At 48.7% G+C, this 27,818-nt stretch overlaps 1 protein-coding gene across 4 annotated transcripts; it reads right to left on the bottom strand.

The window, feature by feature from the left end:
• Window positions 1–952: 952 nt before the first annotated feature.
• On the bottom strand, window positions 953–27,442 carry LOC149301770 (phosphatidylinositol 4-kinase beta). Of its 4 annotated transcripts, XM_089483839.1 has the most exons (14): window positions 25,145–25,524; window positions 24,928–25,050; window positions 19,687–20,688; window positions 15,221–15,265; window positions 12,337–12,564; window positions 11,845–12,072; window positions 11,425–11,534; window positions 10,027–10,131; window positions 9,632–9,755; window positions 8,959–9,224; window positions 8,144–8,276; window positions 7,585–7,705; window positions 6,731–6,805; window positions 953–4,794 (listed from the first exon to the last, which is right to left on the bottom strand). In XM_089483839.1, exons 3-14 carry the CDS (start codon window positions 20,659–20,661, stop codon window positions 4,613–4,615), a joined length of 2,592 nt encoding a protein of 863 aa, XP_089339965.1. In that variant the 5' UTR covers window positions 20,662–20,688; window positions 24,928–25,050; window positions 25,145–25,524; the 3' UTR covers window positions 953–4,612. The 4 variants fall into 4 exon arrangements, with proteins under 4 accessions (XP_089339965.1, XP_089339966.1, XP_089339967.1 ...); XM_089483840.1 differs by lacking the exons at window positions 15,221–15,265; window positions 25,145–25,524 and adding an exon at window positions 27,208–27,442; XM_089483841.1 differs by lacking the exons at window positions 6,731–6,805; window positions 25,145–25,524 and adding an exon at window positions 27,208–27,442.
• Window positions 27,443–27,818: the final 376 nt, after the last annotated feature.

Here is a 27,818-nt window from a genome sequence, read left to right on the forward strand (position 1 = left end):
CCCTCTTTTCCTTCCTTTTTCTCTTTCCTTCTTTTCTTTCCATTCCCTTCCTTTTCTTTCCTTCCTTCCTGTTTTTTCTTTTCGTTCTTCCCATTTCCTTCCTTCCTTTTCATTCTTCCTTTTTTCTCACTTCCTTCCTTCCTTTTGTTCTTCCTACCTTCAGTTTCCTTCACTTTTTCCTTTCTTTGCTTCCTTTTCATTCTTCCTTCCTTGTTTTTTTCTTTTTGTTCTTTTCCCACTTCCTTCCTTCCTTTTGTTCTTCCTACCTTGTTTCCTTCACTTTTTCCTTTGCTTCCTTCCTTGTTTTTTCTTTTCCCACTTCCTTCCTTCCTTTTGTTCTTCCTACCTTGTTTCCTTCACTTTTCCTCTTTCCTTCCTTCCTCAGCTTCCTTCCTTCCTTTTGTTCTTTCTTTTCCTTTCATTCTCTCTCCCTCTTCTTTCCTTTTTTTCCATCCTTCCTTCCGCTGGAGCCTCAAAAGCTTGCAACGTATACACTGTGCATTTTGGTCGTACCAATAAAGGTGTCTCATCTGTGGATTTTGGGTGTTATTGCAGGAAGCAACTGGTGGAGGGGGATTATGGGGTGCGTCAGTGATTCCCAAACCTGGCCTTCCAGGAGTTTTGGACTTCAGCTCCCAGAATCCCAGACCAAGGTGGCTGAGGCTGCTGGGAGGTGAAGTCCCAAACACCTGGAAGGCCAGGTGTTGTGTTATTCATTCTTGCAAAGTTGTTGTCTTGGGTTGCATCTCCCCGAGAATCAAACTGGATGTGGTGGGGGATTATGGGAGCTGTAGTCCCAAACTGGAACTTCCCCCCAAGCTCTACTTGACTCTACGAAACCATGACAAACTACAAGTCCCAGGACTCCATAGGATGGAGGCGACCTCTCCAAACAATCTCTTGACAATCCTCCCACCACTGTGCCCCAAAAACAAGACCAAAGCGCACAACGTCTCTGCAAATATCGAGCACGGTCCCCCTGGAGGGTGCTTTTTATTATTCTTATTATAATTATTAGAAATATCGGTTTGTTTCATAGTATCTTGGGGGGCTTGGCCCATCCTTACCGAACAGAGCGTAGGGAGGGAGGGAGGGAGGGAGGGAAGGGGGAAAGGCGACGGGACACAAAACGCAGAGCAAGGCGCACGGAAAAACCGGGGAGCCGCCCGCCATTCTTTGCAAAACACGCGGAGCGCTTTTTAACAAAGAATGTGTTAATGCAAACTGGTAATGAAAAGAAAGAAGAACCCAGACTCGAAGAGCAGGAAAAGAGGGATGTGTGGATATCCCGAAAGATGCCTGGAAGCCTCCGCGTGACTGTCGTAGTCGCTGCTGGTTTGGAGAGTTGTGGCAATCCCTTCTTTTCCCATCCGTTTCTTCTCGCCTTCTGGCAAACTACCTGCATTGTGTTGTGTTACCTTCTTTGTTGCCGCCAAAAGTCACACTGCAATGGTTGCAATCTCTCCCAGCCGCCAGCGGCTGCTACAGTCACCCGGAAGCTCCTGGAAAGACAACAAGGCAAATGGTTACGGCAATGGGTCCAAATGAACTTCTCCCCTGCTAGGTCAACCGCAAAACCCAAGCCCCTTGGAAAAAACAAGGGGAATCCATGGTTGTGTATGTGACAATTGGGTTAAAGCAACAAAACTGGTCCATTGGAAGCTTCTCCCAACCAATCTTGACCAAGAAAAAGCTTCATGTCTCCACTCCGCACGGACACGCATTAACCACAAATGTGGGGCATGCCCAATCCTCCTGATGCTCTTGGACTAGAGCTCCGATCACCCCCTCCATCACCTGGGGCTGATGGGAGTTGCAGTCTAGCAGCCAGAAGGGGCCATAGTTTAGAAGCAGCGATCCCCAAACTCTGCCCTTCCAGGTGTTTTGGACTTCGGCTCCCAGAATGCCAGACCACTACCCAAAATGGTGGCGGCTTCTAGGCTCTGCAGTCCAAATACCTGGAGGACAAGAATTTGGGAAGCACTGGTTTAGAGTAACGTATTCTACCAAATTTGGGGAAAGGTGCCCATGACCAGCCAAGATGGGTGGCTTTTCTCAACAATCATAGGCCTCCATCGGCCTTGCCCCCTTCTTTCCCATTTGACTCTCTCCTTCGCACCCTTTTCCCACAAGAGAAAGACAAAAAAAACCAAAAAGGGGTTTCCAACAAAGCGAGACTTTTCAGAAAGACAACCCACAAGAGACAGAGACCAGAAGGAGAATTGGGGCCAAAGCCAGACCCCTGTTTTCTCCCCAAAATCCGAGCCACAGAGTGCCTCTTTATCCAGGATCGGCTTTGCAAACCCTGACTGCCAGAATGGGATGCACAGAAAGATCTCTCTCTCGATAACACAATCCATTCTCGTCACTCTTACACACAGAACAAAAGCAAGGCTTCTTGCATCTCTCCCAAAGTGTCAACGTTTTGGGATCCTTCCCTGAAAGGATGGCACCAAGTGGCCCAAATGGCAATTTTGCCTCCTTGTGATACTGGGGCTTTTGAGTGTGTTTTTAAGGGCTCAATAGTTTGGTTAAGAAAGACAACGACAAAGCAATGGAGACGGAGAAAGAGACGAGGAATGGGATGCTCCACCTTCTTGCCTCCCGTTTTTTACTGCGCTTTCCCATCCGCGGATGCTTTCCCTCCCACATAATTGTTTCAAAAAATCATCAAAATATAAGTAATATTCCCCCCCCCAGAAGAGTTTTTGTGCTTCAGTGTTAAGTGCTACACAACCAAAGTGTACGCTATAGAAGGGGGGAAATATACTTAGAAAAGAGAAAGGATTCGGGAGAAAGATTGCGCAGGAAACAGAGGGAAAAATAGAGGTTAACATGGATGTATTTATAAATACACACACACAGCCATGACATTATTCCACCCACCAACCCTTGCAAAAGATTTGCATACACCGACATTTCTTTTTTTCATTAAAAAAGGACTAACAAGTCACCTTATTTTTCAGTGAGCCAAAAAGTACTGACCCGAAATCGTCTTTTCCAGGGAGGTGTTGAAAAGACATGATCCTAGGCGATCCAGCAAACACACAAGGAGAGCCGTTTCCAAAACCCATGCTGCAAAACATTCACGTTTTCAGACACTTGTGGGTCCTGGTGGCAGCCTGGAATACCTTATTCTACCCAAAGGTAAATGCTTTCCCCATACGCCATGAAAAAACCCCAAACGGGGGATTCGGAAACATTCACCGTTGCAGCAAAGATGGAGAAGGCACTGTCTAAGCTGGCGGAGGACTATTCGGCTAAGAAGCGGCAGCCTCAGCGATGCAAAAGAGAAGAAGAGGCAGGGAGAGAAAGGCGCGAAGTGGAAACATGAAACGCGGAAACGTAGCAGGGAGAAATGAAAAGCGTGGTGAAGAAGTTGGGGGCCACAACTGAATCGGTTATGAGTAAACTTAGTGTGATGGAGGATCTTCTGCAAGTGTGTAAAACGGCTAGAATGCAGCACAAACTAAGATGGTGAGCTCCAGCCATCAATGATGGTGACTGAAGATTGAGTGTTCCCCACACCGCAAACTGTGCAACACAGACTCACACACACACATATATATAACAAACCAAAAGTGGATGAGAAAAGGCTGGGGTGCGTTTCTGCAGAAAGCAAGACACTGTGGCAAGACCTCTCCCCCAAATCCCTGGACTGTACTATGAGAAGAGAGAGGAATGACGGGCATCTGGTTACCGACCTCCGGAAATCGTGTTTACGCAACCTTTTGCGTTGAAAACGTGAACTAAAGGGGGAAAAGAAAAAAACCGGGGTGGAGACAGCGGCGGGGAGGGGATTTAATCACCTTGACGGAAATGCACACACATTTTAAAAAATAATAACAACAACATGCACCGGGTGGAAAGTGGGGAGGAAAGAACTGGAAGGGAAGAAGGAAAGACGACGCTTTAAAAAAAGAAAAGGGGGGGAAGGGGGAGGCTCAGAAACAGCGAAGTTTCTTGACCCTGCGCAAGAACAAACCTCTTTCTGGCTCCCTCTTTCCCTGTCTCACCTGGACCCAAAAAACACATTTGTGAGATTTAGAAGGGGTGCATGGGTGGGAGGGAAGAAAAGAGTTCGGAGAACATGAAGAGGTACAATAATACTGAAATAAAAGGTCCAGAGGAAGGAGGGCGAGGGAGGAATGGGCGAACGTGGTTCTGTAGGTTTCCTTTTTGCCTTTTCCCGACACCCGGAAGGTTTTGTCCTTGCCGGCTGTGTCCAAAGCCAATCCCCAGAGGTTTTTGTTTTGTGGGTTTCTTCCCCCCCCCCCACATGATCCTACGCAACGCCACGTGGCAAGTTTTTCTATGAGTCTTTGAGGTTCCTCCTTCCGTCGCTGCCCCACAAACACCCACCACCGCCTCAGGGGTCTAAAAGGAATCCTGAGTTAAAAGTGGAGGCCTGGTTCAAGATGGCCACTGCGACGTCTCCTTGGGGCAGGAAAAGGAGGAAGAGAAGGAGGAGGAGAAAACCGTTGGTTTTTCCTTCCATTCCCCCTTCTCCCTCTATGAAGTTTTTGTCTCCTCGGTTTGTATCCGGTACGGAGAAGGGAAGCGAGGAGGAAGAGGCGGCAGCGGCGGCAAGAGAGTCCAGCGCAGCCTCTGGTCACATGATGCCGTTGGTGAGGTACTGGAAGCCGTCGTAGAGCTTGGTGGTGATGGAGCGCATGCTGCCGTCCACCATCTGTTCGACCAGCAGCTGGAGCTGTTCCTCCGTCATATTCATGTGGAAACGCTCCTTCAGGTTCCGGATGGTGCTGGAGCCGTGGAAGCAGGGCAGCTGGGAACCTGCAGTGGGTTCAAGGAAGAAGAGAAACAGGGGTCAGGACAAAAGCGGATATTGCGTGCTGGAATGGACGTTGCTGGAGGTGAGTAAGGGCTGTTCAACAGTGGAACAAACTCCCTCGGAGTGTAGTGGAGTCTCCTTCCTTTGAGGTCTTTAAAGAGAGGATGGATGGCCATCTCTCAATGGGGATGCTTTGATTTAGATTTCCTGCATGGCAGAATGGGGTTGGACTGGATCAGGGCCCTTGCGGTCTCTTCCAACTCTGATTCTATGAAACCCCAGCGCATCCAGCTATCATTGCATCCAAATTTGCAAGCGACTTTGGCCTAAAATGGCCTCACAGTGCTTCTGTTGTTTTATTTTAACCTGTGGCGTTAGACTCTTTTTGCTTATCGAAATTGCTGTTGTGCACTTTCAAGTAGTGTCTACTTATGGCGTCCCCATCACTGGGATTTCTTGGCAATATTTGTTCAGAGGAGGTTTGCCATGGCCTTGCTCTGAGGCTGAGAGAGCAGGGAAGTGAAGCCTGGTTCCCAGAGTCTTAGACCAACACTCAAACCACTACGCAACGCTGACTCTCCTAAACTAGTTAAGATTGATTTTATTGTATCAGATACCCTGGTATCCCTGGATATGAAAATTACAATAAATTAACCAATAAAGCAAAAGAAGGGGAACATTTGAAGGTCAGATCATTCCCACTGCCTGCTGCTGGGGCTCACCTCACCCATGGCTCTTTCAGCAGCTGAATCCAAAACACAGGCTGTTTCTGGTTTATTTTATTGGATTTTCACCCCACCTATGAGCTTGAAAAGTTAATAACAACAACGCCTAGGGCAGCTAATGGGAGAATCAGAAACACACCGAGCCATGAAACCATTAGAAGAACAGAAAACATGGCCATGTAACCATTTGACACATCAAAAGCAGTTTTTAAAAAAAGGAACCTGCCATCCATAAATGGCAAGAATAGTTTGAAAAGGCAGTTTTAAAGGATTCCTAGAGCGGGAAGATTTAGAGACGGCGGTCCAGGTGCTGATAGCCTCGAGGCTGGACTCCCGCAATGCGCCGTACGTGGGGCGACCTCTGCACCACGTTTTTAATTATAAACTTCAATTAATCCAAACCACGGCAGCCAGATTGGTTCCTGGCACATCTAGGACTGATCCTATTACCACAACATTAAAACCACTCCACTGGCTGCCAATTTGTTCCTGGGCAAAGTACAAAGCATTGTTTTTCCACCTGTAAAGCCCTACATAGATTGGGTCCAGGTTACCTAGAGGATCACCTTTTTCTATATAATCTGACACATAACCTGGGGGACACTGATTTCAGTCGCCCAAAACCAGGCTGACTGTTACTTGCGGGATGCTTTATTTTGCTGCTCCAACATTATGGAATAACCTGCCAGAAGAGATTGGTCAGCTGGAGACATACTGCCTCGATTCAAAACCAGTTTAAAGATTAGTCTCTTCCAGCAATCCTACCCAGGTGGTTTTTAAATAATCAGTTTTAAAATATACAAATTGGTTTTATATGTTCTTTTTCACTGATGTTATGTGTCTAATTCTGGTTCCCCATCCTGATGGCGGAGCAATTCCGGAATCTGCGAAGCAAGCACTCGCCCTGCAGACAAGCCCTAGTTTTCGATGGCAGCCAGAAGGCAACAAAAGCCTGCTGTGAGCAAATTTGTGGAAGATGAATGGAGCAATAAAAGTGGCCACCTCCAATCTCAGGGGCAGCGTATGAGCCCATGCTTGATGCTGGGGGTTAAGCTGGGTTTGGCTGCTCCTCCTGTCATGATGCTGTGTTTCATCAGATTCCAGAGATGTCTCCTCAGCCACTGTGGCTAACCAAAACTCTGGACAAGAGCGGCCTCTGTTTAAGAGCACGGAAGTTCTTAACTTATCTGATCGCGCTGCTCTTGACACTCACAGATGACCTGCGCTACTGTAGGACCCTGACTCTCCTGCGTTTCTCCTAAGCACCGCTGGCAACCTGGAGGACAAACTGATAGAAGCGCTCATTACTTTAAGATCTCCTTTGCTACGCTTGCCTCAACAGCACTCTTTGGCATTTAGGCCTGCTTTGGCCAACTTTGAAGGAAGACAGTCCATGTAGTGGTGGAGATTTCAATAGAACCTTTCATGGAACTAAAGAGTAGGTTCTTTAAACCTGCTGGCCACCTCCACCGGTTTTGTGTTGTGGGAAAGCTAAGCATTTGGGCTTAGAGATGGCTGGGTCTGAAGTGAAGGCACTCCTCATGAGGGTTCCCACAAAGCCCACACCCCTAAAATAAGCATTCTGTTCTAGCTATCTCAATCTCCAAGAAGAGGAGGTCTTTGTAAAGCTAATGGGTCTTGACTGCCTGCTCAGGAGTAAGGCCACACTGGCAGTACAGTATAAGAGGGATAGCTCATATCTGTGTATTTCTTCCCAGCTACTGGGAGGATGTTAGCCAAATTTAGAGAAAGAGGGAAGGTTGTGGGATGCATGGTTGTGGGATGCATGATAAATTGTCCCTGCTGATCAAAACATTCTGGGGCTTTGGGCCCGAGAGCCCTGACTCCATTCCAGGTCTTGGACCTGTCTCTCAGAATCCTTTGCAACCTGGAAGGATTCTGCAGCGAAGATATAGATAAACCTTGGTGGGTACACTTGAATGGGAAACATTTTCTACACATCAGCAAGAGACTCACAATGCAGGTGCCTCTTCATGAACTTTAGCCACTCAGTAACTCCCTGTCTCCAAAAATAAATAATCTCTAGCCCACCCCAATGACTGGTACCTTGTTGCATGATCTCCACAATCTGCACCACTTTGTCCATGTGCTTCCGAGCAGCGATGAGACCTTGGAGCATGAGCATTTTGTAGTAGTTGAACATGTCACCGTCCAGGCCACCCATGACCTAGGAATTCAAGCCAGGGAGGGAGAAGTACATTTTGAAATAAGAAAAGAGAAGATGAGGAGGAGGCATCCAAAAGAGAAAAGCAAATAGTGTCTGTCTGCTAACATGTTGCTCTTCAATAATCAAGAGCAATTTAGATCAGTCTCAAGGGGCATCTAGTCTGTAGCGCTCCTGAAAGATGCCCATCCAACTTCTGTTTAAAAACCTTTAAAGATAATAGTCCAGCACTTTCTCAGGTGGCCTCTTCCAATGGCAAACAGTTCTTACACTAAAGACTTTCTATTTCACTTCTAGGAACAGGAACATGGGGTCAATGGGGTATGGTGGTCTACCTCCTCTCTTCTTGGAGATCCTCCTCCTATGCCACACTAGCTCTCATACCCATTCCTTAACTCCGAAGCCCTGACGATCCACAATTTTGGTTCTCCCCAAACTTACGTCCACAAACTCAGTGGTGAGCTTGAAAGCTGAGGTCTCAAAGCCAAGATTTCGGGGTGAGCTGGAGAGGATGAAGCCAAAATCAATATGGATGATGTGACCCTCAGCATCCAGCAAGATATTGCCGTTGTGCCTTTTTGGGGAGGGGGCAAAAAAATGAAAAATGAGCTGTCAGTTGTGTAGCATTGCATTTCAAAAGGCAGTTCAAATAGCAAATCTCTTCCTAACATGATAATAAAGCAAATAGTATGTAACATCCTAGCCCTTTTTCTGGCAGGGTCCACCATCCTCTAACAGCCAGGGGAAGAACAGGACCCCTACACAACCTCTACCCAGCCTTATCCCTCAGCCAGCAATTAAATCACATTTCTATTGATGGAAATATACAGGGCATCTGGATTGGGGTATATTCTCTCCCTGGCCAAGGCCAATGGAAGATGGGCTCCCATGAGTTGTTCTGCAGTGTGCAGACCAATGGTGTAAACCAAAGTGTGTAAGTGTAAGTGTAACCCTTTGCCCCTTTTCCCAGAGCGGGTGTTTTTTCAATGGAAAAGGGCTCCAAAGGTTTAAACAGCCTGAAAAAGGGGTGGCATACTTTGCCCACTTCCCAGAAACAGGGGAAACAAAACAAAACAGGCTGAAAAAAATCTGTCATAAATGGAGAGGAGAAGTGATGTGAGGTTACTCCCTGGGATAATATGTGGGCTGCATCTCCCATGCAGCTGGGTCACTCAACCCTATCTCATTCCTTTCCCGTCAAGAGGTCTAACCAACAACCCCAATAAACAGACAGACAGACTCTTCCTTTCTCTTACCTATCCTTGACCTGGAGCAGGTAGCAGACCAAGCAGTAGCCAGCGCAGCTCTGGACGAAGTTGCGCTGGGCGGTCAGGAAGGCTTCGGTGGTGTAGTTGCCATGCTCTTGGAGAAAGTAGTCCAGGAGGGAGAGCTGCGACTGCTTCTTCACTTGGTGGATGGAGACAGCGTTGACCACCGGCTCGATCATGCCGCTGTCGGCCGAGATGACCAAGATCTTGTATGGCTTGATCCACAGTGGGACACGCTCCTGTTCCCAGATGGACTGAAAAAGAAAGAAAGAAAGAAAGAAAGAAAGAAAGATTATTCTGTGTTAATAGAGCTAGTTGATAATGGTGTGTTTTTTAATCCTGGCTTATTTTTAATCATGTTTTAAATGTATTTTAAATTGCTTTTTACACAACTGATTTTTAGCAACACTGTTTATTTGTTTTGTTTTTCTATTTTTATAATGTAACATTCTAGCCATCTTCTGTTTTTAAATTTTGTAAGTTGTCTTGGAAGGAGAAAGTAGGAGTATACGTAGAAAAAAATAAAACAAAACAAAACATGCCAAGTTGAGCTTCTGCAGAATAGTTTTTGGAAAATCCCCAAAATCCCTCAGCCAGCCATGGGCCTTTCTGTATGCACTTCAGGAGGTCTACCTACTGAGCCACGCTGCCGCTCCCTTACCTGCAGCTGTTTGAGAACTTGGAAGGCCAGTAGCTCTTGCCGGAGATCGTCGCCACATTTCACGATGACAGAGAGCAGGCGCCAGTTAGGGAGGTGGCCATATGGAGAGCCCTCCCGGATCCGCCTGAAAGGAAGAGTGAGGGGAGAGAGTTAGATCTGGCTGAACTTCAGAAATTTCCAGGTGGGAACTCAGGAAACGCCAATTCTCTCTGGGTCACCATGGGTTGAGATCCACTTGGGTGTGGATAACAACAACAACAAGCCCAGCATAAGGGGCCAAAGGTGTTGGGGGAGGCACAACAACCCCCAAACCTTCCCTCCATCCATTCCCTTCTCCATTTTCAGCCCCTACCCAATGGCTCCAGGGTATCTTGCCAGCCCCATTCACTCCTTACCTGACTTTCTCCTGCCAAGGCTCCTTCAGGGCGACAGCAGAGGGGTCCTCGGGGTCTCTCTTGAATGACGTTGGAGTGTGAGCAAGCTGCTCAGAGAGGCGTCGCCTGCAGACAAAAGTTGGCAGGGTTAAGGCCAGGGGCATCCCCGGGCAGATTTCCCAGGCAGTTTAAAGCAGGGTGCATGTGTTCAGTACAGTAAAAGGGACTGGTGAATTGGCATTCCCCAAGCCTAGTGTTTTCCTGGAAGACGGCAGAAAAAGAAACCAGATTTGTGGGGAGTGGGGAGGTTTTCCACACAGAATAATCCTCCAGAACATTTCAGGGTGATGAAATACTGTGCAATGTTGTTCTTGTGTGCATTCAAGTTGTTTCCTACTGATGGCAATCCTATCATGGCATTTTCTTGGCAAGATTTGTTCAGAGGGGGTTTCCCTTTGCCTTCCTCTGAGATAGATTCCTCAGGGGGCGAGTGGGAATTCGAACCATAGTCTCCAGAGTTGCAGTCCAACGTTAAAACCACTACACCAGGCTGGCTCTCTTACTGGGAGAATACAGTGCAAAAGTCTCACGCCTCTTGTTTTAAATCCAGAATGTTTCCTGACTGTCAGGAAACCTATTTTTAACCAGAAAGTGAGGAAACGAATAATTGGAAATACTCTTTCCTTCCCTGGCTAGTGCTCAGTTTAAAGGTACAATTCTCTTGCTATATATAATCTGTCATGAGAGAGAGAAAAAGACAGGCTCAAAAGGACTGTTTTGTGTGAAACAGCTCAACAATTCTGCAGAACAACTACAGAAAATTTATTCTTTTATAAAACAGAGGCCAGATTTTCTAAGGCAAGACATTTGACTTGAATAAATGCTGCATTTTCTCCAGGGCTTTAATGAAGCATTCTGGGGATCTTCTTTAGTTTTTATAGAGAGGTTTGCAAGATTAGAAGAATCCAGGCAATGCCAAGGGGGGAAAATCTGCAGAACAGATTAGGAAGTAGGAACCAGCTGAACAACAAGCCAGAGTTGTGCACAATAAGCACATATTTGCATACAGGTTGAGTATCCCTTATCCTAAATGCTTGGGACCAAGAGTGTTTTGGATCCCCACCCCCAAAAGTAATTTTGCACAGAATATTTTTAATAAGTGCGCACATGAAATGACGTTTGTGCACAATGAATCATCAGAAACAAAGGTGTCACATCTCAGTCACCCAGGAAAAAATGTTTTGGAGCATTTTGGATTTTCAGGTAAGGAATACTCAACATGTATTAATTTATATAGCCCCCCTTCTTGCATATTGTTTCAAGGCAGTCGTTGATGGAAACCCTTGGGGGACAGTGGGAAATCCACAGCCTCCTTCCTCAACCCATCATCTTCTAAGTTATGCCTACACGTTCGCTCACCTGATATCTCCTGCAGCAATGAAGACAGGTTCTTTGCTCTCCTGGCTGGTGATGCTGTCCACAGAGAACTGGGAGATGTTGTCACAACTGTTGGTGTGCATCTCTGGCAGCTGGGAAGGAGAGAATGGAAAACATGTCTGGGAAGAAATGGATGCACCTCCTCACTTTGAGGAAGCACCTTTGAAGGAACAGCCCCCAACCAGACCCCTAGCCTCCCACTTCTGCCCTAATGTCTTGCTTTCCCTGTGAATAGGAGCAACACAGGGATGGCAAAAAGAAAGGGACAGAAAAGGTCAGGCAGGTCTCCTTCATGACACCAGACGACTTCTGGATTTCCATAAAGTCCACCTCTCCTTCCCTCCCTGATTTCAGATGAAGCAGTCAGTTTGGAGAAGGCCAGGTGGGGCTGGGGGGCGCTACCTCCACTTGCAGCTCCCCAATATCATCCACGGACCAGGCCTCGTCGTCGTTGTCGTAGTTGGGCACGGTGGTGAAGCTGCTGGCTCGCTGCTCGTGGGTGATCCCGCACTCTGGAAGGTTCTCCACAGAGCGCGTGCTGCGGATGCGGTTCTCCGGGATCCGGGCCGGGACGTTAGTGGTATCAAAGTTTTCACATTCAAGTACTTCCACGTAGATTAGGTAAGGAGCCTGAGAGGAAGAGGAGCGGGGAAAGAGACACAAGTTGCACTGCAGAGGCTGCCAATTCACTTCTGGTCTGAATCCAAGCTGCTGACGCTGGCATTCAAAGTCCTAAAAGGATTGGGACCCGGGTACTTGAAGGAGCCTTTCTCCCTATACACACCTGCCTGAGAATGGAGATCTCTTGGAGGGAATAATGCGTTGCAACTCATGATGATTCTGCAAAAGCACTCTCAGTTTTCTGGCTCCAGTTGTGGACCACCCTTTCCTTACCTTGTCCTTGGAATTCAGCACGACAGCCTGGGTGTGCGGGACCCGCACCACATGGTGGTCGAAGCCGGCGGTGGGGAGCCAGACGCGCGCCGGCAGCTTGTGGTTGAGTAGGGAGAGCTCAGAGATGAGGCGCTGGGTCTTCTGCTCTTTGGTGGGCAGTGTCGTCAGGCGTTTCCCAATGGCCATCAGCGACTTGATGAATTCGCGCTCGGGGGCCAAGCGGACGGGCTGCAGAAGGCAGGAGGAGATGATGTGGTTGTTTTGTCATTTTAATCCAGGGAGGAAGAAAAAAAGAGAGACCTTGGAGCCATTACATTTGTATCTACCTCTATGTAGGCATACCAACCCACTTAGGACTCTCCGTCAAGAACCTATTAGGTTATCTTGTTTCTCAACTTTTCTACTTTGATAATGCTGGATTAGGGAAAAGAGGGTCCTCAGCTCAGGCCTTTATTTTCTCCTAATGGCCCTGTGGATGGAAATTCACAGCTGCAACACATCCACCTCCTGGAACCAATACCCAGGGACTTTTGAGGGCCAGCTCAATCTACCAATAGATTAACCCTGCTGCAAGGGATTTGGGTTCAAGTTCTTTTCCTCAGCGTCTGTTCTGTGCTCTTCCTAGACTCCCATCTTCCACCATACTCCTATAAAAACAGTGCCTCTGAGCAAGTGCCAAATGCCTGACACAGCTGCCTCCCTTAGGAAGGAGGATGGGAAGGGCAAAGAATGGGAATAATTGCAAATATGCACAAACTCCAAGTCACTTCCTTGTGGGGGGGGGGGGAGGGTGTAAGATGGGGGCAAATTTGTCCACCATTTTCTGGCATGGTCAATTTTATTCCCCCAAAGTCTGAGAGTCACAGAAGCATTCTGTGGGCCTCACCTTCCCCATCTCTGGCCTATGGCTCACTTAAAAGAAGAGTCACAGCTTCCAAGATTTCCCAAGAGAGGCAATTACTGTATACCTTCATGTATAAATTGCCCTTGTGTATAAGTTAAGAGCAGGTTTAAGTTTACTCAGACTTCTCCCTCATGGAAGTCTCTTCTGATGTGGCTCCCTTTCAGATGCGTGGAACTACAGCCACCATCTTGCTGGGTAGAGATGATGGGAACTATAGTCTAGCATATTTGGAGAATGCTGGGTCAAAGGCTGCTGAGTCATTTTGTCCCCCTTCTCCTCTTACAGTTCCTTGGGGCTTATCATTGCTCAGTAAATCATGGCGCATGCAAATAAAAAGGATAATTGCAATCGATCAATCATCAACAAAAAGCAGGTCAATCTCTGTTCCTCTCTGCCCACTTCAGTGTCAACAGACCCCAGGATCCACGGGTGCAAATTAGGTTTTTGACTATGGACTATGAGGTTTTCCATTACACAAGAGTTTGAATGACTGCAAAGCCCATGTGGAGGAGAAGAATCCAAGGACCGACATCAAGAGAGAAGTGAGAGGATTGCTTCAGAGGCAGGGAGATGCAACTGATTGTAACAATGGAAAGAACCAGTTTAGCAGCCAGTGAGATACGGGTGACTGGAATTAACTGGGAGGAATTAACTGGGAGAAATATATCCCTGAAGTCCTCTCCCCTGACAACTTCTTATATATATATATGGCCTTCCCACTTGAATCAGGGGAAGGTGGGATTATTTGCTGGGAAAGGACTTGAGGTATGATTGGAAAGAGGAGGGGGAAATGCAACAGAAAGATAAGTACGGATTTTTAAATTTGGTTTTATGCAAAGTGAGGCAGGGGGCAGAGGACAGAAGAAGCTGATAATCTGAACCAAACACACGATGTGCTAACTTAAAATTTCAAAAGGGGAGGAAAACAATTTAAGGTAGCGAGAGAACAGCATTTCCTCTTTTTATGGATAACTCTGCTTGAAAGCAGGGGAGAGGCTTGAGAGAATGACTTAATTACAGTAAGGTACCCATTTACTCAGTTAAGCCAGCATGTCAGCTATGGCCCTGTCTTGAAAGGGAGACTTGGTTTTCCCCTGTTCACAGACATCCTGGTTAGACTATGGTAAAGAAAGATACAAAAGCATCCTCGGACGTCCGCTTTCCCTAGTGCTTCACCTCTCAGGGCAAAGCTTCATGTAGATATGAGGGACAGGGACTCCTTTGCACTGGCACCCTGCCTGTACAATGCCCTTTTTCTTCTTGGAGGCATAATTGGTGCCAAATTTGGCCTCATTCCGCAGCCAAGTTTAAAATGCAACTCTTTTTCACCTTGGAGGTATGGCGATCAGAGTTTGACCCTGATCTATCACATCATGGATTTCTTTTACCTCGCTGAATGTTTCGTTTTTTAAAACATTGTTTTAACTGGGTGACTGCTCTTGTTCTGTAATCTGTGCCCTGGGGAAGGGATGCAATAAATATTTTAAGGTATAAAAACAAACCCAATTTTGAAACAAGATGTTGTTCCTGGCTGCAAATCGGGTGCCTGGTGTCATGCAAGAGCCGGGCCGATGAAACAGGCGATATATCTCTAGAGCCGGGCAACGCATGCACGAGGCGCGTGAGGAGCAGAGAGGAAGAAAGCGGCTCGGCTTTTAAGGAAGTCCACCCGCCAAAGGCTAGTCTGAAAAGGGCTACTGTCCGTGCAGAATTTGCTCACTGGGGATGGGAGCAAAGTGCGTTGGCAGGAGAGAGAATGGCTCTGCCTTCGCTGCTCTGGCAAGACAAGCTGCTTAGCCCAGGTGACGGGACAGCTTTGGGCAATGGCGGCGGTGAAGACAGTGGGGCCAGCCCAGAGGAAATGCTGCTGTCGAAAAGAAAGAAGTGCGTCCAAAAAAGAAATGACAAGGCAGAAGAAGGGAGGGAAACCAGGCAAGCAGCCCAACGGCCGGGGGCAGACTGAACACACGGGCCACTTACGGAGCAAAAGGATCTATCAACACTGTCCGTACTCGATGACAACTCCTAGGAAACGGATGAGAGGAAGGGAAGCAGTGGGTGGTTTTGGGTTTTTGTTTTTAAAGGAAAGGGTTTGAGGGAGGGAGGAAAGGTGAGGAGAGAAAAGGCACAGTTTAAAACCAACCTCTCGTTTCCCCCTCTGCTACAACTGTCCCCCCTCCCCAAAATGATCTCTGCCTAAGCAACGGAAACACCAGCTTTCCCACCACTGGCACAGCAAATGCAACCCTCTCTGCAGTATGTTGCTCCCAACTCTCCTTCCCATAGTCCCGCATGTGCCTGGGGACTCAGACCTAGCGTTCTGCATCGAACGGAGGACATCAGGAATGGCACTGGAGCACCCCCAAGCAGCTCAAAGGAGCAGGGGTTCTGTTTCCAGCGTGTGGAGGCTCCATTTAGCCATCCAGCAGTCAGCTGGCCTCTCCTGTGTCTCCTCTTTCCAGAAGCACCAGCCTCCTTCATTCTGTGGCACCCACATTCTGTACTTTTAACTGGAAAGAAAAGAGACCCCCCCCACCCTAGGTCTTCTGGGATGGCAAGAGGTGGGCATGTGGGCAAATGAAAAAAGCACTGGGGAAATGGAAGAGGAACTGAGGGTGGGAAGCATGGTGGGGAAGATAATGAAAAACACTGGCTCAGGAGCATGGGAGTGCTGCTTGGATATGTCCAGTCTACAAAAATCTCAGTAATGTTTTAAATATAAAATAAAACCATTTGCTCAAAAACAGAGGGACAGAGAAATAGAAGAAGAAAGAGAGAGAGAGAGAGAGAGAGAGAGGAAGAGAGATCTAGAATCACCAGCTGCCAGGCTCCCTAGATCAGAGACAAAACTTGGCACAACTTCGACATCCCAAGTTGGAGGGAGAAAAGTGGCTGTGCCCTAGATGTGGATTTAACCATCTTAGATGGCAATGGCAAAGAGCTGTGAGCAGAGGAACAGCCTGCACTGATTTCCATCTCTTCTCCAAAGCACTCCCTTCCCAGCCACCTGAAGTCAGGATGTTCTGAGGGGACCTTGAGGGTTTAAAGGAGAGACCCCCCCTCCCCATAAGCAGGACAACAATAATTGGCACAACAACATTTAAATCAATAAATAGGGGTAGATCTAGTGAACATAAGGGGGCTGTGGTGACCCTCTGTGGCATTTCCCAAACATGCCTCTCTCCCGTGAACCACTTTTGCAATGGCCAACTTCCAACTTCCCTGCTTTTGCCCTTTATTCCCTGCATGGGTGGCAAGCTAACTCTGTCCATGCTTCATCAGAAAGGAAACTCTTCAATGCCATTTAAAAAACAAAACAGACCAGGAGTGTAGAGGTGGGTCTGGAAAAAGAACCCTTCTAGAGACACTAGAGACCAGAGTGGAGACTGGTGAGGTGGATGGACCCCTAAGGGCCCGACTTGGGACAAGGGCAGCATCCTGGGTCTCCAGACTCCCCCTGCTCCATGGAAGACTAATGGAGAAGAATGGAGGCCATCAGACCTGGGCAGAGGATTTTGAATGAGGAAGGAGAAACTGAAGATTCAGGAGGAGAAAATGGAAGATGGTGGCAAAGACTGCTTGCCCCCATCTGAGGTAGAAGAGAGGAAGAGGGTAGCACAACCAGAGAGGGGAGGTGTGCATCCAAGTTATGGGCGAAGGGCAAGACGTGACACAGCAACCAAGAGGGATGGACTTTGCCCCACAAACTCCTACAAACTGGCCATTAATGAGCATTTTCCGTTTGCAGCCTGATGACAACGGGGTGCCAAGGAGATGAATCACCAACTGTTTCATACTGACCCCCCTCGCCATCGAGGCAGAGGGTGCCTCTCTCCAGCACAGAGACAGCCCTTGTTACCCAGACAAACACACATACACAGAGGAAGATCACATTCTTCCCCGGCATATTAAGCAAAACTATTGGGGCCAAATCACGCAACCTGAAAGGATTGCCCATACTGTAGCGCCATCATTCATCAGAATGAGGACTGCGGTCAAGAAACAAGAAGAACACTAGGACGGGCAAGGGCAGCTATGAAGGAACTAGATAAGTGCATAACTCCGAACACTAAAGTGAGGATGGTCCAATCCATTGTATTTCCCATCACAATGTATGGATCTGACAACTGGACAGAGAAGATAGCAGATAGGAAGAAATTCATCTGAGATGTGGTGCTGGAGAAGAGTGCTTAGGATGCCATGGGTGGCCAAGAAGACCAAGAAATGTCTTCTAGATTAGATCAAGCCTGAACTCTCCCTGGAAGCCAAGATGATGAAACTGAGGCTGTCATACTTTGGCCACATCATGAGAAGAGATGACGCTCTCAAAAAGGCAATAATGCTAGGAAAGGTGGAGGGAAGCAGAAAGAGAGGAAGACAGGACCGGAGCAGAGGCTTACTCTCTGTCTCAGAGGAAAGCAATGACAAACCTCCGGCCTTTTTAAGAGCCAGTACGCTGTAGTGGCTTGAGTCTTGGACTGGGATTCTGGGAGAACAAGATCTGAATCCCTGCTCAGTGTCACACTCTCTCAGCCTCAGAGGAAGGCAATGACAAACCCACACTGAAGAAAACTAGCCAAGAAAATCCTAAACTAGGTTTGCCTTAGGGTTGCCATAACACAAAGACACACAATGGGAGGAGAGGGCAGAATTCTGCCCTTCCCAGGAGGCTCTGGCAAAAACAAACTGTGGCTTGTATGTTCTTCCTCTTGTGCCTACTTGACCTGACCACACTTGGCTACACGTGTCTGGCTTTTCACCTGTGAAATGTTGGCGGTTATGTGGATAATGAGAGGAGAGGCATGATATTGTTGAGGGTCCCAACAACCACTGATCAAAAAGATCCAGAGAGCTGTCGAAGGAAACCTGACAAAGGTGGTATTCTGTATTAATTATGAGCGGGGGGCACTGGTTTCCAGATAGCCAGTGACTGGAGACCCGAGGCCTCTGAGGCTCCTCTGGCTCTGTGTCAGTCTGTTGTTCCTCCCTATGAACAATGAAGCGTCCAGGAGCAGGAGTGGATTTCTGACTTGGCAACTCTTGAGCCAACAGGTTGTTTTTTTTTGCTTGCTATCAGCTGGAAACTTGGGATGGGAAGCCAAGCACAAGGTGCTTGGTCTTACTTGGTGGAGGAAAAAAAACCCACTCACAAACACATATACACTCTTTGTAAATCAGCATGCTGCAGATGACTATAGTCTGTAGATGTTATTACAACTCCCAACATCTCCTAGCCAGCTTGTCATAAAGGTCACAGGCAACGCAGCCAGTTTTCTAGTTCTGACACGGTTGTCTGGAGGAGCTGCCTTCTGTCCCTCTGCCCCAGTTTCGCTCAAGCTGTCCTGCATCATACCTATGAGTCACACTCCAATCCTCCTCTAGGAACGCTGCAGAGGGAGGAGGGGAGAAGTTCTTTCGTGGCATCAAATATTCATTTCCTACTCTCCAGCGAGACTGAAATTCCACCCGGCTTTTTTCCTTCTCTAATGATCTTCTAAGGCCCAAACACGGAGCAAGGCACAAAAGGAAACCAAAACCACCCTCGCTTGCCTTTGCTAGTTGGGCGGTGGGCGTTTGTGAACTATAGACACCCTAGGAGGGAAACTGAATGCTCAAACAAAGCACAAGACTGTAGGCCCGGAAGGGAATAGCATCAGAGAAGGCCTGGAAAATATCTGGAGGGGCCCTGAGACAGAGCTTCCCAGCTTCTCACTTAATTTTTTGGAGAAAGGTATAACATTCCGACTTGTTATTTTACACAGAGTTGCCAGAGGTCTCCCATTACATCCACCTCTGTTGAGATTCATCAGGGCTACCCATCCAGAGCCTGGAAACATTAATGTTTTTAATCTGTATTAGGTTTAATTTCTGCAAGATGCTTCAACTCTCAGTTTTGAAGAAAAGGAAGAATAGAAATGAGAGAAGGAGAAAAAGGAGTTGACGAGAAGGAGGAAGGACTCCTTGAGCACCATAACTGGGGGCCATATTGGCTAGCAAGGGTTCTGTTGTTACCAAAAAGTCACTTTCACCAGTTCTGGTTTTAACTTTAAGCTGCTTGAAGAGTAGAGGACACACATAACATTACAATCCAGGAATCTGACCAAAGAACCCAGAACTGACAATGTTAAAAACCAGTCATACTTCAGGATAGAGCAAGGTTGGTTTAGTAGTTTGAGTATTGGGTTAATACTCCAGAAGTACAGTCACACTTTCTCAGCCCCAGAAGGTGGCCATGGTGGTAACCCCCCTGTGAAAAAAACCATGCCAAGAAAACCCTGTCATATAGTCACCTAAGTCAGAGCTTACGTGAAAACCTGTAACCACTACACATGTTGCAGCATTTTGGGAGAAAGGCAGGATATAAATCCAAGAAATAAACCTCCTCCCCAGCAAACCAAGTCAAGAACAATATCTGGGGGGAAGTATTCAGAAACCTTGGCTCTCACCTCATCCTCATTCTCCACTTTGGGGTTGCTGGCCGTCCGCTTCAGGTTGCTGCTGAGGCTAATGCTAACAGTGGCATCCGACTTGGAGCGCTGGTGAGTCCTTTTGGACGGCGAGAGGCCCATGTCAGGTGCTGGGCCAAGGGCCGGCAGCTCCCTCTTCCTCTGGGCTGGCTTGAGCTCATCCGAGAGGATCAGCTTGCGCAGCTTGGTCCCGCGGGAGTGGCGCTGGGTGGAGATGTGCATGTCAGAGGAGTAGGCCCCCAGAAGGAGGGCGCACTGGAGGGAGAAGTTGATGCTCTGGCGGCAGCGGTGCACGATGTACGGCTTGATGGCGTCCCCCACGTCTTCATCCATGTGGATGTACATGTTGAGCAGCTGCGGCAGGTAGAAGTCCACATCCTCGTTCCGGAAGCAGAAGAGCCGGTTTCCGATGTAGGCCTGCACCCCGGGCTCCTTGGAGTTGTACAGGTATGAGATGGCCATGGAGATGTCAAATAGCTTTGACTCAAAGAGACGCAGCAGCCACGACTGCTTGGCCGAGTTGTTTTTCTGCCGGCGACGGGCGCTCTTCACCGAACTGAACCCTGCTGGCATCTGCTCCTGTTGCTGCTGCTCCTCTTCCTCCTGGATCTTGTCCTCCGGGGGGTCGTCCAGACAGCGGATCTCGCAGCACTCCCCGTTGGGCAGGGACGGGCCGAGGTGCCGCGGAGAACCCCCACCCTCCCGCAACCGGATGGATCCGTCAGGCGAGATGCAGTGCATCAGCTTGACTTTCTCCAGCACCTCCTCGCAGGCTTTCTTGGCCACCTCAGGGTCAATGACAGCCAGCTCACCCACCCCTTCCGTGATGACCCCCAGTGCCGTCGCTGTGCCCCCACCGTTCCCCTGGGGGGGTGTTCCTGGTGCCGCCGCCGCCGGCATCTCCCCTGAAGCTTCCTCGGGTGATGGTGAGGAGTCTACGGTGGAGTCGCTCATATCTTAGGCGGTGGTGTTTCTTCAAAGCTGGAGTGGAAGGCAGGAAAACTGGAGTGAGATGCCGTTGGTATTGGATTGCATAAAATATTATAAATACCATTACTGTTAATTTGAGAGTCTGAGACTATTAGTTTGGCTTACGAAAGTTAAAATGTAGTTAAAAAAATTCATAGTCTACAAAAATTAAAAAGGAAATAAACCATCATAAAATTAGCACAAGTCAAAAATATAAAACCATTTAAAACCACAACAGTAAATAAAGGTCCAGCACATTATGCAAGGCCTGTAGTCTGCTGTTAACTTCCTTCGAGTCAAGTTGGCCTCGACTCACAGCGACTATCCTCTATCCTGAACTGCTCTGCTCAGATCCCACAGGTTCTAGGCCTGTTTCCCCTAAAAAAAATATGAAAGACATGGGAGAATTAAAAGGTCTTGTGGAAAGATAGCAAGAAGGGAACCAGCTTAGCTTTGCTAAGAAGAGTGTTGCAGAGTCTGGGTCTCCCATGTAGGAACAGTGTATCTGTAAGGGTAAAGGAACAGAGAGGAGTTGTCTTCCCAGAAGATCTGAAATCATACAGAGGTTTATATGGAAGCACATGGTTCTTTGCTGCCTCTGAGGGTCTAACCATTTTAAGTTACAAGAGGGGAGATTTCAACTGAACATAAGAAGAAAGGTCTTGACAGTGAGAGGAGTTCTGCAATGGAACCAACTACCTAATAGAGATGGTGGGGTTTCCTTCTCTGGACGTCTTCAAAAAGTGGCTAGAAAACTGTTTGCTGAGGCTGCTCTAGATCCTGCATTGAGCAGAGAGTTTGCTCAATGACCCATGAGCCCCCTTTCAATTCTATGTTACTACGATTCTATGGTCCCTCAAATAACCCTTACTTGAGCCGTATAGGGCTTTATAAAAAAAGAAATACAGTCGTCCCTCCAGATTCACAAACTTTCCATTCATGGTTTTGAATTTCTGAAGATGGAAAGCCAGCAGGGACAAAAAGGCAAGCGTGCTTGCGGGAGTGTGAGACCACTAAAAACAATGGGGTTCCAATATGTGCAGTTTTTCTAATTTGCAGGGGGGATGGTGAGAGAACAGATCCCCATGAATCATAAGGGATGACTGTACAGATGCAATCCCATTAGATGAAGTGAGAAGGGGAAGGAGAAACTGAGAAAGATCTACAGGAGGCCCAAGGAGGAAAGGTGCTCCAAGGTCCACTGGCAGATGGGAAGGCCTGAGAAAGGTAGGAGCAAAGCCTGTTGTTCCTGGGCTCTGCCCAATGAGTCCTAAAAAGTGCTCCAAAGCTCAGTTCTTCCCAGCTATCACCCCTGATTTATGCAGAAGATGAGAATAAAGGAAAGGAGCCCAATGACTGGCAAACCTGTGGAAACCCATTCCCAGATAGCAGTTTTCCCTAAAGTAGTGCTCACTAGACAGGTTAGATTACAACTCCCATTATCCCTGAGGTGGCTTGATTTTGGACACCAGGCTGGGGAAGCTGACATCTGATCATTCAGGGGAAAAATATTACGACTTAGAGCCATTTCAATGGAGTTTGGCTCCAACTCCATCTGGGGATTAGGCAAAGTCACCCACACAGCAGCCGGAGCAAGGCTTAATCTCTGCCCTGGAAAGGAAGCTTTTACTCAGTGGCTCCCCACCTCCCAAGAATGATTCCCATTCAAGCACCAGGCAGGGCATGGTTTTGGCGCACAGGGTCTTGACTGGAACGCCTCCCCAACGCTCCCCGCTTGCCAATTCAAGGGCAGAGTTTTATTCAAGAACAGATAGCCAGTTTATCTGCTTAACGTGTGATGTAACCCCCACCGGAGGTGGAGCAACCTACGGAGCGAGCTGCTTTCATCACATGCTTCTGAGCTGTTCTGCTTTCTGTGATCTCTCCTTCTTCATGTGTGCCAGCAAGACAAGGAGATGCACACTGTTTTCCTCGGGGTAATCCTGAGATTAGCTCAAGAAGGGACCTTCCTGGCCTATCTAGCGCACGGTTCCGGTCTGTAAAAGCAGTTTTCCAGACTGTCTGTCCTTCTCGTCTCCTTTCCATGTCAATTTCTCCCGTGGAACGCTGCAGGGAATAACTCCAGGCTACTCAAGCCTGGCTGCTGTTACTCTAGCTGATCCTGAGGACGGAGGCAAGTAGGGCCATTGCACAAAGGCCCCAAAGCCTATTTCAAAGGGGGACTGCCATTCTGCGACCTCCCAGGAGATACAATTCACTCCTCCCACCCCTTCCTTGTTGTTGTTGTTGCTGTTGCGTGCCTTCAAGTTGTTTCTGACTTATGGTGACCCTAAGGCAACCCTATCACAGGATTTTCTTGGCAAGAATTGTTCAGAGTTTGCCTTTGCCTTCCTTTCAGGATGAACGAATGCCAAGAGCATCCAGGCATTCAAAAACAAGAATTCAAACCCTGGTCTGCAGAGTTGTAGACCAATGCTCAAACCACTACACCATATGGAGTCTTGTCACCTCTCCCTTACAACAACCTTGTAAGGTAAAACCATGTAGAACATTTGAGTGTTGGACCAGGACTCCAGCAGACGAGGGCTCGAATTCCCGCTTAGCCATGGAAACTTTGGCCAAATTGCACTCTCTCAGCCTATGACAAAAGCAATGGCAAACCTCCTTGGAACAAATCTTGCCAAAACTTTGTGAGAGTTGCCTTAAATTGGAAATGATTTAAAGACAACAACAACGACAGAGGGAAGGGAAGAGAATTCCAACTCGGCATGCATAGTGTCCTTCTGGAAAATGCGTTCCTTCACTTCTAAAAGGTGTAATCCGCCCTGGGCGCACTCCAAATCCCTCGGCACCGTACGTAAACTTAGGGGAAGGACAATGAGGTAGCCCTCTGAGTTCAATACGCATTGCATAAGAGCTTTGGCCTGCCAAACTGACACATACACCCCTGGATATAAGCAGCAGACATCTGGATCCTATCAGGCCACAAAGCTTTTTCCCTGCACTCAGCATTTTGCAGATTTACTGTACATCCATCCCACCCCTTGCCGCCTCCATCCCAGAGAGGCTCAGCACGCCGTTCTCCTTTGCTGCCTGGGCTTAAAATGCATACTCCTAGCACTGTGGTATAGCCCTGTCTCCGTCTCCAACTTCACATTAATAAACTGCTTGAAAATTAGAAGACAGCCGTCTGATGAGCACCACCATCCAACAGAAATACGCAATTCTGGGCTCCACAGTCCAAAGAAATAACTTCCCTGAGCTCTGACATTGTAGCCTATGTTTGCTGGGTGGTTGGTGATCTTTCTCTCTCTCTGGGAAAAGTTCTATTTGGATAGTCCTAGGATCCTCCTGATTGACACGACCACTGAATGAGCAACAGTTTAAGAACAAGCTGCTGGCAAGCAGGAAAGTGGCCAAAGGAAGGGAAGCAAGATGCTAAAAGGCCTGGAAGTCAAAGCCTAGGCTGAGGGAACTAGGGGTGTTTAACTTGGAGGGGTGGCACGACAGAGCCATCTTTGAGTATCTGAGAGGAGCTCATGCAGAAGATGGAGCTTGTCTTCTGCAGCTTGCTTCTGCAGCTCCAAAGGATGAGACACCAATGGATTCAAATCACAAGAAAAGGAGATTCCACTAGGAAGAACGTTCTGAAAGTAATGGCTGTTCGGCTGGAATGGACTCTTGGAAGTCTCTAAACGGAGGCTGGGCCCTATAGGATTTCAATTCCCACTTCTCCAGAAAGGTGAAACTAAGTCATCTTGACCCATGAAGTGCAAAGTGTCAGGTAGGAAAGTCAACAAGACGCAAACCAGTATAAGGCTCTTGCGACACGGACAAGGAAACAGGTTTGGCTATGTATCTGCGTGTTCTTCACTAACTACAGAAGGGTTTACAAAAGGCACACAACAAGAGGCAAGCCTGAACGGATCCCCGTCGCCACTGAGTCACACAGGAGCGGAGGCGACGTCTGAGCGCAGCCATAAGAAGTATGGCTCCTGTCGTGTTTCCTGGCCGGAATATCGCAGAAAGAGGAACCTGTGTTTGGAGATGCAGCGTCTGCTAGAGGTGGAAACCCATTTCGCTGTTCACAACACACACCATGAGTAGGATCACCCTCCTTGTCCTACTGGGAGGATATTTTACACGCAAGACTACGGAGAGGATTCATACACACTTTCCCCCAAGTTCAGGTATCAATTGAGACCTTCCCACCCTCGTCTTGCAAATCCAGGGAGAATACAAACCAGAGACGCCGCAAACAAAAGCAAAGAGTCCCAATCTATCGCTTACCTGTCTCATTCTCGTCCAACCGGGCAGCCGGCCCCTCCTCAGATGCAGGACCGCAACAGTGGCCGAGTCGGCCATCTCCGGAGATGGAGTCTAAGAGGGGTTCTCCACGCCGACGCTAGGCACCTGAGGGCAGGAGGAGAAACAGAATACGTCAGAAAAGAAGCATGGGTCCTTTTGCCGCCGGCCGAGGGAAGGTCGGCCTTTCAGGGTCACTCACCTGTTTGGCAGGATTTGGCCTCCTTGTCATGCAGCCCAGAAAGATATTTGATAGGTATGAGTTTGGAGTGAGAGAGAACACATATTGTTTCATATTCTGTTTTCAAGAGGGGAGTGGAAAGGCCGGTTGCTTCCTTGGCAATGTGGTTAAGTGAAAACTCAGAAGGAAGCTGCTGCATAAGATCAGAATGCCATGTTCAAGTTGAGAACCAACCTCATGCCTCTTCTCACAGGGGGAGGAAAACATTAGGAGCACTTGGATGAAGTACAAGTCACCATAAAACTAGCGTGTATATTTATGACGTTCTGTAGGGCTTTGAGTGTTGGACTATGAGTCTGGGGACCTTGGGCAAGTCACAGTCTCTCAGCCTCAGGCAATGGCAAACCCCCTCTGAAGAAACCTACCAAGGAAGCCCTGTGATAGATTCGCCTTAGAGTCGCCATAGCCTTTGGGGCAAGAGTTTCCCATGAGCCCCTGTGGCAAGAGGATGGGGGGGCAGGAACCAAACTCCCATGAGCCTTTGGGGTAATAACGGAGTTTCCCATGAGCCCCTGGAACTGGGGAGGAAGGAGCCAAAGTCCCATGAGCCTTTGGGGCAAGAGAAGTGGACAAGAAACTTTCCCATGAGTCCTTAGGTGAGGGGACTGGAGCCAAACTCCCATGAGCCCCTGGGGCAAGAGGGGAGGGGGCAAAAAACCTTCTCATGAGCCCCTGGGGACGGAACCAACCTCCCCTAAGCCTTTGGGGCAAGAGAAGGGGGCAAGAAACTTCCCCATGAGCCCCTGGGGCAAGAAGATACAGGGCCAGGAACTAAACTCCCATGAGCCTTTGGGGGCAATGATAGCTTTTCCCATGAGCCCCTGGGAGTGGGGAGGAAGGAGCCCAACTCCCATAAGCCTTTGGGGCAAGAGAAGGGGACAAGAAGCTTTCCCATGAGCCCCTGGGGAAAGAGGGGAGGGGGTCAAGTAATCTTCCAATGAGCCTCTGGGGCAATCAGAGTTTCCCATGAGTCCCTGGGGAGTAGGAGCAAAATTCCCAAGAGGCTTTGGGGCAAGCCATTTCCCATGAGCCCCTGGGGCAGGGGAGGAAAGAACCCAATTCCCATGAGCCTTTGGGGCACGAGAAGGGGCAAGAAGCTTTCCCATGAGCCCCTGGGGCAGCAGGAGCCAAACTCCCATGAGCCCCTGGGGCCTTGGGACTGGAGTATGGGAGGAAAGAGCCAAAGTCCCATGAGCCTTTGGGGCAAGAGAAGTGGACAAGAAACTTTCCCATGAGTCCTTAGGTGAGGGGACTGGAGCCAAACTCCCATGAGCCCCTGGGGCAAGAGGGGAGGGGGCAAAAAACTTTCTCATGAGCCCCTGGGGACGGAACCAACCTCCCCTAAGCCTTTGGGGCAAGAGGAGGGGGCAAGAAACTTCCCCATGAGCCCCTGGGGCAAGAAGATACAGGGCCAGGAACTAAACTCCCATGAGCCTTTGGGGGCAATGATAGCTTTTCCCATGAGCCCCTGGGAGCGGGGAGGAAGGAGCCCAACTCCCATAAGCCTTTGGGGCAAGAGAAGGGGACAAGAAGCTTTCCCATGAGCCCCTGGGGAAAGAGGGGAGGGGGTCAAGTAATCTTCCAATGAGCCTCTGGGGCAGGAGCCAAACTCCCATGAGCCTCTGGGGCAATCAGAGTTTCCCATGAGTCCCTGGGGAGTAGGAGCAACATTCCCAAGAGGCTTTGGGGCAAGCCATTTCCCATGAGCCCCTGGGGCTGGGGAGGAAAGAACCCAATTCCCATGAGCCTTTGGGGCACGAGAAGGGGCAAGAAGCTTTCCCATGAGCCCCTGGGGCAGCAGGAGCCAAACTCCCATGAGCCCCTGGGGCCTTGGGACTGGAGTATGGGAGGAAAGAGCCAAACTCCCATGAGCCCCTGGGGCAGCTGCAGCAGGGGCAAGTGCTGAGGGCAGGGTCTTGCTCCCATGAGCCTCTGGGGCCGGAGGAGGGAGGGGGCTTTGGGGGCAGTTGGCAGAGGGTCGGGAGGACCCCAGGGGCGTCCTGCGCAGTGCCTGCCTGGCTCACCTCATCCCATGGGGGAGGCTCCGTCTCCGGCCGAAGAAGAAGGAGAAGGTCCCTCTGCTCCTCCGGAGCCTGGCTCCTCCGTCTCACTCGCAGCAAAGGCCCCGCGCCAGGGCTGCCCGCGCCGTTCGCCTGAAGGGACCTTTCCCCCGGGTCCCTCCCCCTCCTCAGACACAAAACGGCGACGGGAATAATATTAACGCCAATAACACAAACCCCACTTTCACAATAGACCAGTCGGGATTTTTTTCCCTCCCCTCATGACACGGGGGGGGCGAAGGACCCCTGAGGAAGCCATTGGCGGCAATGGGTTTTTTAGGTGTCCGCGCCAAACGCCTGATCGGAAAATGAAAAGCCCTTCCAGGAGGGAGGGGGAAGAGCGCACTCCTGAGACCGCGCATGCGCATTGCGCCTCTTGGCTTTGCAATGGGTGTCTATGGGTCTACAGGGGAGTAAGAGGCAAGGCTAAATATATAATATTCTATTCTATGTACTATTATACATACACACACACACACATAAATAATGTTCGTGGGGGAAATAAATGACTGCACAAAGTCTCAATATAATATATAATGTACTATATAATGTATAATATTCTATTATATATATAT

Source organism: Sceloporus occidentalis, unplaced genomic scaffold, assembly GCF_023333645.1.
Source record: "Sceloporus occidentalis isolate IW3139 unplaced genomic scaffold, rSceOcc1.0.p SCAF_20, whole genome shotgun sequence".
NCBI classification, from domain to species: domain Eukaryota; kingdom Metazoa; phylum Chordata; class Lepidosauria; order Squamata; family Phrynosomatidae; genus Sceloporus; species Sceloporus occidentalis.

What these genes read in the sequence shown, in the direction of transcription:
- LOC149301770 (XM_089483839.1), bottom strand. Translation starts at nt 20,661, where the DNA reads ATGAGCGACTCCACCGTAGACTCCTCACCATCACCCGAGGAAGCTTCA. An exon ending in CCTTGGCAGGAGAAAGTCAG is followed by an intron (nt 9,756 to 10,026) that starts GTAAGGAGTGAA and finishes TCTTCCTTTCAG; the next exon opens with GCGGATCCGGGAGGGCTCTC. An exon ending in TGTGGAGATCATGCAACAAG is followed by an intron (nt 6,806 to 7,584) that starts GTACCAGTCATT and finishes CGCTTCTATCAG; the next exon opens with TTTGTCCTCCAGGTTGCCAG.